Source organism: Pelodiscus sinensis, chromosome 7 (genome assembly GCF_049634645.1).
Source record: "Pelodiscus sinensis isolate JC-2024 chromosome 7, ASM4963464v1, whole genome shotgun sequence".
Classification (NCBI taxonomy): Eukaryota; Metazoa; Chordata; order Testudines; family Trionychidae; genus Pelodiscus; species Pelodiscus sinensis.
The window spans coordinates 65,498,581-65,509,422 of NC_134717.1; the positions used below are offsets into that span (position 1 = coordinate 65,498,581).

At 52.6% G+C, this 10,842-nt stretch overlaps 1 protein-coding gene across 10 annotated transcripts in view; it reads left to right on the forward strand.

Annotated features, from left to right (window-relative positions):
- Positions 1–9,302, forward strand: part of C7H21orf58 (chromosome 7 C21orf58 homolog) — a 29,006-nt gene extending 19,704 nt beyond the window's left edge. For 6 of the 10 annotated variants that reach the window (XM_075934147.1, XM_075934151.1, XM_075934149.1 and 3 more), the window contains 4 exons: positions 1,957–2,071; positions 4,761–4,900; positions 7,313–7,551; positions 9,016–9,302. In XM_075934147.1, coding sequence (XP_075790262.1) covers positions 1,957–2,071; positions 4,761–4,900; positions 7,313–7,551; positions 9,016–9,019 — 498 coding nt within the window. In that variant the 3' untranslated portion in view covers positions 9,020–9,302. Of the gene's footprint in view, positions 1–1,956; positions 2,072–4,760; positions 4,901–7,312; positions 7,552–9,015 lie in introns of those variants that run through there. The other 4 variants (XM_075934148.1, XM_075934150.1, XR_012905359.1 and 1 more) reach the window with 4 other exon arrangements.
- The last annotated feature ends 1,540 nt before the right edge of the window (positions 9,303–10,842 follow it).

Consider the following 10,842-nt stretch of genomic DNA (forward strand, 5'->3'; position numbering starts at 1 on the left):
CTCCTCCTCCTGCCTCTCACTCTTTCTTCGCTCTCCTCTGTCTCAGTCGGGGATGCACGCTCGTCCAGGCCCCGCCGCCTGTGCATGTATGTCACTGCCCTGCCTCGCTTCGCCGCCCGCCATGGCGCTTGGCTGACTTGTGCACTGCTCAGCTGGGCCACCACGCGGGAGCAAGCAGCACAAATGGCCTCTCTCTCTTCTCCTCCTACTGCCTCGCCCTCTCTCTCTCTCTCTCTCTCTCTCTCTCAGCTCTCGTCCACCTCCTGCCTCTCTCTCTGCCCCTCCCGCCTCTCACTCTGTGTTTCTCTTCTCCTCCTGCTGCGTCTCTCTCACTCTCTCTCACTGTCCTCTGCCTTCTCCCTTCTCTCTGTCTCCTCCACATCCTCTGTGTGTGCTCCGCTTTCCTCTTTTTGAATCCGGTGCCCTTTCCTGACGTCAGAGACGCACGCTGATCCAGGCCCCGCCCCTGACTTCTGCGCCGCTCAGCCGGGCAGTGCAGACCCCAAACGGCCGCTTACTTCCACACGGCAGCCCGGCTGAGGGGCGCAGAAGTCAGCGGAGCGCCATGGCGGGAGGCAACAGCGCCTCCCAGAGAGAACAGCCAGCGTTTCAGCGTTAATCACAGACAATGGGCTACTATATGTATACCACCTGTCAGATTCAGCACCACGAGTGGCTCCTTTGGTGACTGTATGTCCTTTTAACCACACAGGCTGTGGAGGTTCCCAGGGAGTGTCCCAGGGAGAGATGCTGTTACTATTCGGTGGTTAGTTCTTCAGTAGCTTTGGCTCTTGAGATTTCCTCTTGAGATTTCTCTGAGAGCTCCCTTGTCTGAGAATACTCACTATCCCAAAGTGCCGCATTAACGCTATAATTCAGTACTCGGAGGAAACCAGCAGCACGTGAGGTGAATTGAAAATGCTATTTCTTTTGTTTATCAATTTTACAGTGCAGATATTTGTAATAAAAATAATACAACGTGAAAACTGTGCACTGCAGTCTGTGTTTTAATTGAAATCCATATATTTGAAAATGTAGGAAAATATTGAATAAATTGCAGTTGGTATTCTATTGTTTGATAAAATTATTAAAGCTGTGATTAATCGTGATTAATTTTTTAAACCATGATTAGTCTTTTGAGTTAATCACACACATTAACTGTGATTAATCAGTAGCCCTAATTGACACACACACAAGCTCAGACATGCCCAAGCACATGCATGCGCACGCACAAACACACTCAAACAGTCACACAATCATTCACAATCTCTCAGTAGTGTTAGTCAAATCCATTCCGTGCTCCTCTTCCCACCACATTGTGCAGCACACCGGAAGCAACAACAGCAGCACGGTGTCCTCCTCAGAGGGCACACGAGCTCTGCTGATTGGTAAGGAGAGGGCAGTCCCCTGCTCATCTGTGCATTGCAGGCTGGAGTTAGTTCAGTTCAGCTGAGCCCCCCTCTTATGCCAGCCTGGATTTGAGCCTACAGACCAGTGAAAGGAAGAGCCCCGAGCTGGGGCAAGAGGGCGTTCACCTGATAGGAGCTTGGTGCTGCAAGGAGTTGATACCAGGGCCATGTACCCTTCTGAAAGGCCAGGGTAGCTCCACCTGCCTGCATGGGAGGTTTGCCCCAAAGCAGCTGCACCAAAACTTTACCTGGGACAAGGTGCTTCTTAAAAGCTGTGCTGAACTCTGATATCAGAGGCCTGTCTGTGAGCAGTGGGCTCAGTTCTCTATTGTCAGATCCAGACTGGTGCCTGCAAGCTAGTAACTAGCCCCCAGGATAGCCTTCGTGCCCAGAGACCCTTACCTTTAAGCAGGACACCTGCGTGTGTTCTGGGGGCTTTGGCTGCGGCATATGCAAGGTATCAAAATACAAAAGGCAGTGGTCCAGAGAGCCCAGGGTTGCAGGCAGATGACAGCCCTGACTCCTCTTGCTTTTCTTTTGTTCCTAGATGCCTCAGCAACCTGCAACCATCATCCAACAGTTACCTCCACAGGCACCTCTCATCACACAGATCCCACCTCCACAGCCCCTCACAGCCCCCCGCTCTGGAAGTATTAAGGAAGGTCAGCATCAGCTCCCCCACCCCTCCACGCTGGGTCAGACAGTGCTCAGAGATCAGAAGGGGCTCCAGAAAACAGCAGGAGGTGTCTCTCATCACCACAGAGCTAATACTTGAGTTACTTTGTGACTTACCACAACTAGGCTGTCAGTGGGATTACTGGTTTTGCCAGTCTAATATCTGTGCCCTCTGCCTGAGAAACTTAGAGTAACCCTACGTGCTGCTGGACGCTTTATCTTGCAACAGACAGTAGGGCACGTAATCCAGTTGGCAAAACCCAGGTTAAACTGCAGAGATGGCCTGGGAAAAGCACAGCGGCATAAGAGCTGATATTGGTTCAGTATTAACAGGGACTTTGGGAGCTAAAACTTTTACAAAGAGTAATTTCAAAATGAACAAATGGGTCCACTGTCCATTCTCCTTAGTACACTCTGAGTGTCTGTTTTATCATGTGTAGGACTGGTCTGCCATTGGAAACAGGAGGCGGCAGCTGAGTGTGCTACACTGGATGCAGCACAATCCCAAGAAACACATGTGTTTGGTGTTTGTAACAGAGAATGTGCGGGGCCCAGGAATAGCATGTGGAGTTCATGTCTGAGCTGCTTTCCCCAATGCAGATTTTTGAATGGGGTTTCCTGGTGCTGCAGGGAAATGAAAAAAAATCAGAGCGCAACTCCACAGTCTGCTGTTTGTTTATTTGAATCAATTTATTTTCTAAAACAAAATGGACCAAATTTATGTCTGACTACTTTGAAGTTGAGTGCGTACATTTAGCCCAAGGTATTGGAGAGACAGAGGGTGAAGTAGTAGCTTTCGTTGGATCAGCTTCTGCTGGTGAGACACAAGCGTCCAAGCCACACAGAGCTCTTTTGGTCCAATAAAAGCTATTACCTCACCCACTTTGCCTCTCTAGTTCCCTGATGATGATTCCGGGGTGAATTTGGCTCAGTGTGTCCAGCTACATGAAAAATCCAGTTAATACAATTGTCCTTGTGTGGTGGTTGAATTGGTTCTGGTCCCAGAACAGCAGGTGGATCTGTATTCTGGGTGCATTTTTAAAGCCACATGTAAAGGAACTTCGGAACGACAGTTTACTGTCTCTTAAAGCCGGTGAAGTTTGCAAACATTTCAGGTGTTAAATTCCCCCTCCTTCCCTTGCTTTTTCCCTGAAATTCTGGTAATGATTGCAGAAGCCCTAGGGCTATGTCTATAGTGCACTGTTTTGCGCAAGAAATATGCAAATGAGGCAATGCATGGAATATCAACGTGCCTCATCTGCATAACTAAGAAGCGTCTGCTTTTTGCACACAAACCCCCTCTTGCGCAAGAGCCATTCTTCCTAGAATAAAATGCGGAACAACAGCTCTTGCGCAAGAGGGGGTTTTTCTGCAAAAAGGAGCTGTGTAGACGGCTCCTTTTTGCGCAAAAGCCTCTTGCGCAAAAAGCACCTGCTCGTTAATTATGCAAATGAGGCACGGTGATATTCCACACGTCACCTCATTTGCATATTTTTTTCACAAAACAGCGCAGTATAGACATAGCCTGGGTCTTTAACAGTTGGTCTCTCAGCAGCTCTCCCTTGTGATTGTGCAGTGAAGGTATGATGTTTGGTTACAGGCCTCCCAGTAATTTTCAGTCATGGCCGCATAAGAAGGTCCCAGACACAGGCCTCTCCCAGAGCTGTGTGTCACACAGTGGTGGGAGCTCCAGGGGGTTGGCAGTTTCAGTTTGTGTGGGTTCTCACTACAGTGCTGGGAACTGTTTGACTTAACCTGCAAAGTACCCTCCCAGCCTTGGCTTGTGTTTGAGCAATGTCTGCGTCCCAGCCGTGTTGGCTGAGCTCTCCTTGGGTTCTGACAGCTCCCCACAAGGAGCACTCTGTGGAACATTTGCTCTACCTAGAGTCCCATGGAATTGGTCAGGTTGCAGCTGGCGACATGAGGCTGGTTTGTTGGGCCATATCACACAATGGAAAGCACCTGATACCTCCCCGTGCCCTGGCCGGCTGGCTGAGCTTGTGCTCTGTGGCCAAGAGAGCTAGCTCAGCCCAGCCCAGCCCAGCAGAAGCTGGCGTCCGGGGGTTTTGTAGGCTGTATCTTAGCTGAGCTCTGGGATTCCTCTGGAAAAACTAAGAGCAGTGCACACTGTCCCTGTCCAGTGGCTGTGTGAGTTGTGTACCTCCTGCAGTTACCCGGCTCTCACGGTCCACGCAGGCAGAAATCCAGTGACACTAACTCGCAAGTGTGTTTCAAACCCAGGAAAAGTAGGTGTTGGAACCTTGCAGAATTGTCTGGCCTGTGAAGTCATGCACACTGGCTCCCACACCAACACTTGTGAATTTGGACCTGCCTGTGCAGGACTATGGCCCATTCCGAATCAGTCGCCCTGGGAAAGTCTGCGCAGGCCCAACCTACCCAGATTTGTCTCTGTTGGGGTCACAAACCATGTGAGGGCTTCTTCCTAGAGACACAGGGAAGCTAGGCTGGGCCGAGAGCCTGAGGGCTCGTGTTCTGCAGAGGTGTGGCCACAGAGATGGCTGTGCCAGTGAATAGTCTCTGCCTCCAAGTGCGAAAGGCCCTTTCAGGGTCCCCTTTCAGCTGCCTTCACTCCATGGGAGCTGTGTGGGTGCTTTGCGAAGGCCCTGTGCCCCTGTCTCTGACTGTTCCTTTCTCCTTTGCATTCGCCTGTTCCAGACATGGTGGAGATGATGCTGATGCAGAATGCCCAGATGCACCAGATTGTTATGCAGAACATGATGCTGAAAGCTCTGCCTCCGATGGCATTCTCGCAGCCCACTGGGACCGGGCCTCCCCTGCTGCAGTATACCCAGCAGGTAATGTCGGTCACCCCTTCAGAGAGCCCCCTGTGCCACCAGCCACGGGCACGAGAGGGGGAGCTGGTCTCCCCATGCCGGGGCAGGGTCTGGGAGTGGGGGGGGCATGGGGCCGGAATGCAGCTTGGAACCCCTTGCCAATGGAAGCATGTTACAGTGCATGGCACAGACTGGCTGGTCTGGTGGAGGAGCTGAACCTCCCCCTCGCCCCTGGGCCTCCAGACTCTGCTGGGATGATGGAGGAGTTCGGCTGCTCAGACAGGGGATGCTCCCCACTCCACCGCAGGCCAGCTCTGCTCTCAATTGCCACAACCTCACCTTGCCTCGGCCCAGCACTGGCCTCGTGCAGGCCTGAACCACACCGTGTTGGGCAATGTGCAGGCACCCCAGTGGGGGAGGTGCCTTGTGCCCTCCTACGGGCTGGGCATGCTCCTGCCCTAAGAGCGTGGCTGAATTGCTGTTGGAAATATGAAAGCATTTGGTCATCCAGGGAAGAGCCCATGTGCTGCATGGTGACTGGGAGCCTGGCTTTCTGCCCTCCACTGGGGCAGACACAGGCACGTTTAAATCCATGGGAAGATTTCCGTGGGCCTGGCAGTTCCTGAAAGCTTATTTTGACAAAACCCGTAATTGGTGGCACTTTGCGACGGGCTGGAACTGAAGCACTGATCTGATGGTGGAGCCTAGAGACCCCAGTCAGGATCAGGGGCTTGTGTGCTTGGGGGTCAATGGGAGTTAGGCACCTGACTCATCTGAACATCCCTCCAGGTGCTACCCTGCATTTGTAGGCACCTAAATCCCTTTACAAATCTGGCTCTAAGTGCGTAAGGCCCAGATCATCAAATATATCAAGGCTCCTAACACCCACTGGAGTCAATGGTGCAGTTAGGTACCTAAATCCTCTTGGTAAGATGCGCTTACCATGGAACTGTAACGCAGGGATCTTGAGGTGTGTTTGAAAACATTACCCCAGGCCTTGCCTGGAGGGGTTTCCAATCTAAGCAGGAAGGGCAGTTCATTTGGGAGTTCTTGGATGTAGTTCCTCCCCATTTTACACCTGCGTGCATGCCAGGGCCTTTTCTTTCCTCTTGCACACAGCCCAGGAAACGTTCTGGCTCCTGGCCTCCCTCAGGCATGATGCTTTTGGACCCCCTTGTGTTAAGCTGATAACTACCACCCATCTGGGCTGGTAACGTTCATCCAGTAACATCTTCGCCGAGCGCTATTTCCAGCACTAATGGCTAGTGTACATAATCCAACCCCAGTGCCCACCGGGCTCTGGCAAGAAACATGACACCCTCCTGTACCTGATCAGCTTGGCTGCGGTGGTTGGGGGCGGAGCTGGCATTTTCTGCACCTGTTCAGCCCACGTCTCAGCATCAGGCATACTCCAGGGTTTCAGAGCAGCTGTTGGCTCTCCTGTTTCAGGGCCGTCTCTGCAGCAGCCACTGCTACCTGGCAGAGTATCGCACTAGGGGAAACATGACTGTTCTCCGCTGGGCCTGCTCTCGGCCAGTTTTGTTGGGTAGTGGCATTTGCACCACGCCCGTGCCTGAGCAGTGCACAGGCCAGGGGTCTAGTGTATGCTCTCAGAGGCGTGAGGCAAACCGGGGTGCACATAGGACGCTGCAGCCTGTCAGAAATGGGGACTGTGCACTAGGAGTGTCCCTGCCTTGCCAGAGGGTGCCTCGCACACTGCCTGCCTGGCTTTGTATTCTCCTCGCACCAGCTTGGGTGGCTTTCACTTCCTGGGGAGGAATCTCATCTGCACTGAATGGAAAGGCAGAGACTGGTTTAATACAGTGCCCCCAAGTGTTTGTCCCTAGCGAGGGGAGAGCACACAGACTATCTACAGGCTACAGGAAATCCAGAGTGTCACAGGTCAGGGGCCTGCACCTGAGAGCCAGGGAACAGCAGAGCCGTTCTCTTGTTCTTGCCGTGCAATGGCAAGGCCAGTTGTGTGCTGGCTGTTCCCAAGGGAGGCAGTGGGAGTGGGGTACGCCTGCACTGTGGTTAAACCCCCACCACTGGCCCAGGGCTGCTGCCTCAGGCTTAATGCCTGAAACTAGGCATAGCTGTTTGGGCTCTGAAGGCCCCTGGGGGATAGGTCACAGACCCGGACTCCAGCCTGAACCCGATCATCTACAGTGCAGTTAAAAAGTTCCGTAGCCCGAGTCTTAGCCCAAGTCAGCCGGCACGGGCCAGCCACCGGGGTCTGATTGGAGGAGAGAGAGGGCCTGGTGGGACCCACTCACTCTTGGCTTGCTGCATTTATCGCCCGGTATCCAGGATGGCCAGCCTTGGGCCCAGGGCAAGGGATGCTCTTTACAAAGCTGGCAGGTAACAGACCATTGTGCTCACCTGCCAGGTGGGTACGAAGCTAACAAATTGCCCTTTTCCCCTTCAACTGAGGAGCCCCAGTTTGCTGCTCCAGTCATGGTGAAAGCAGAAAAACCCAGGCCATCAGCGGTACATCATCACCACTATTACCCTTTGCCGGGATTGCAGGCCCTTCCTTCTCAGCTGCCCATAGCTGGCTGCTCTGCGTGGCCCCCTGTGATGCCATCCAGCCTTGGGGGAGAGCCTGGAGGATTCCCATCTGCTGTGCATCACACGACCGGCCCCACTAGCATATTCTCAGCAATGAACAGGTAAGTGAATAAGCTGCCGTGCCAGGGGCAGTTGTAGTCCCTTTCCTCCTGCAGACGTGGGGCTCGCAGGCGGCCAAAGCAGCGGATGCCCTGAGCTCTGACTTACCAGTGGCTTCTGACTACATCACAGGGCCAGCCCAGCTTATTTCCTTTACTATGCTTTGCAAACTGAGTCCTGTGGTGCTGGCAGAGACCGCGGTAAGAAGTAGCCTTGCTGCGTGACTAACCCGCGCTGGGCACACGAGCAGCATACGCAGTGCTGGAGAGGTTACTGGCGTACTGTCCTCATGGGGAACGCCGGTGGGAAAATCACAACTCATCCAGCTGGCAGCTGCTTTTTGGAACGAATCACAGGGATGCTCTTCTGTGGCCATCCCAAGACCCCAACGGGGCCCTTTGCAACCCAGGAAGGCCCAGCTCCATGCCTGAAACCTAACTCAGGCTAACATTGCCCTGGGGAGTGCCATCCCTCAGACACCAAACAGAGAGAGGCTTGACACAATGGCAGATACTTACGGGCAAGGAAGAATAATTTATTCCTGGAATAAAGCTGACCCATTGGCATACACCGGTGTGTCTAACTGGGTTTGTCCCCCCAAGTGTAGTAACCGACAGACCCCACAGCCTTTCCCTGGACTTGTAGACTCCTCAAGCTGGTAGCAAAGCTAACTAAGCAGTTCAGGACATTCTTGCTTTCACAGGGCACCTGGGCCCTGCATGCTCCCTGCTGTCACAGAGCTTCCCCTTCCAGGGCATTGTCAACTCCTGCAGCAGCCTGCTGGGGCCGGGTTTTGGTTGTGACCCGATCTCTCCTGTGGTGACAGGCTTGCAGCTCTCAGGCAACCTCTCACCTGTTACCCCGCCTGCTGGTTGGAACTGTGGCAGTCTGAGCAGGACTCCGGGGGGGTGGGTTGTCATGTCCTGGCAATGGGCAACACCACTGGGGGAATTTGGCCCTGTAGCTGAGGGGTTTGTGGCCTGGCTCTGCGGCCGCTTTCCTTTGAACAATGCATTTGTTTTGGTGCCATTTCTCTGGAAGCACTTTGTAAACAGCTGCACCCGGCAATGCCTTGAGGTCAGGGATGGAAGGTGCCTGTTCACGTTGGAAACCATCCCGCTCTGCTCATAGTGTGCTCTGAGCTCCTGACCACAGACCAGGAGATGGGTAGCTAAGCAGATCAGAGTATGTGGAACACTTCTAACGCTGCTGCAAGCTAGAACTCTTCCCTGAGAGCTAAACTCTGAGCAGCGCAGAGCACCTGTAAGCCTCACCAAAGTCAACGTGCATTGCTAGTGTTCACTCCCCTCAGAGCACCTACCCTGGGGCGGTATGGGACATTTCCTTTTGTCTCTAGCCAAGGGTCCGATGCTCCTATGCACTTCACCCCTATCCTTTTATAGCTACACCAAGCATATGCTATGGGCTAGCCTCATACACATTAGAGCCATTTCTTTCTCCTGCAGATAACTAGTGAGCGGACATGGACTTTGACCAGGACCCGTGCACATGGAGCATAGCATCGCTGGACGTGACTTGCTTCAGAGTTCCTAAAAGATTTGGGCTGACTGGAGTCTACTGTAAATAGTTATGTGCCATTAGTGGAGCTGATAACCCAGGGAGGGATGGCAAGAGTGTGTAATAGATCATGGACATGCAAAAAACATCTTGTTACATCTTTTGGATCTGGGCAGTTCGCAGAAACTTTGTGGCCCTGAGGCTGTTATCATTAAGAAGAGAAATTGACCATGGAGTCAACTATTTCTTTGATGTAGTCCTGGTGATTTACAAAGAATGTAAACTAATTCCTGTTGCCTTGAACACAAGAGGACACACACAATGAGAGACAGTTTCTGTACTCACAATTCCAAATCTCTTTTAGCCAGCACTTACCCCTAATACGCTTAGGGCCTGTCTACACTGCAGTCAGCCACAATGGTTGCAGCAGGTGTAGATACAACCAAACTGGCTTCGATGTTACTGGGTCAAATAACAATAACATGGAAGCCAGGGTAGATGGCCTGGCTCCTATGGCTTGATTACCCAAGCCGTGGCTACATGAGTTTGTCACACTCCCAGCTGCAACATACACAACCTTAGCTTTTCCTGCCAGGGCCACTACCAGGACTAGGTGTCTGTGTCTGGCACTTGCTTTCTCTGTCTCCTTGGGGAATGGAAAGTCCAGAGAAGCACTGAACATATCGTATGATTGTTGTGGGTGATGGGTGCTGACTTCTTTTTTTTTCCACTGGGTGCTTAGCCCCAACTCTGCCCTGAGAACCTGTCCTCACTCTGGGCTTGTTCCTTTCAGCCCCTTCTCCTACACACCTCCCATCTCTGTACAGCTGATCCCTTTCCTGTGCCCAGCTCTGAAAGCAGAGGTGGAGGGGGCAGAATTTCTTTTCTTCTGTCTGTCCATTTTTGAGTCTTCAGTTCAAAATTCACCACTGTATCGTAAGGGTTGATAAGAAAACATGGCTCCTATATGATACCACACGAACAGCAAGGTCATCTGAGCACAGCCTGACATAATACCTGGTTCATGCACTCGCCACCCCCACCCCCCCCCAAGTACAATGGCACCAAATGTAATTTGGTTCTGACGCTCATTAACATCAATGAGAATTGTTTTCTTCACAAGTGATTTTTGCAGGATTACGTGGGGCCCCCATTCATGCGTGGTGGCATACCAGGGCACCACTCCACACCAGTTGGGACTGCACTAGACTGCAGTTCAGCACGCTCAAATTGCTGTTTCCACAGTAAAGTGATTCTTGTATTCCAAAGCATGCATAATATTGCACCTGTAGGAAGAGGCTCTGGGCTGGGATGGAAGGGTTGGGAGTGCTGGAGGGGGTTCCAGACTGAGGCAGGAGTGCCATGTGTGGGAGGGTGAGAACTTGGGTTGTGTGTCGTAGTGGGGGGCTGTCTGCTCTAACCACAGGGTTCCCCTGCACTGTGATGTGTGATTTCCACTGACTCACCCACATGTGTATCGGCTCAGACACCTAGTCCCAGTCTGAGCAGATAAGACTCTTCCCTAAGGGAGAGACGGCCACCTGGCTGGGGGGCAGGGCCTGGGAGCTAGTCAATCTTATCTGGAAAAACAAGGAGGGAAGAGACTAAGCTGAGTACTGGGGGTTGGGGGGGCTGGACCCCTACCCCAGGGGACTGAGGCTGCCTGCCCTGACTCCTGTAGCCACGTCACGTCTGTGCTGTGCTGTGCTGTGCTGTGCTGTACCCTGGAGAAGCAATAAACCCCCCTGTTCTTCTGGCTGGCGGAGACACATCTT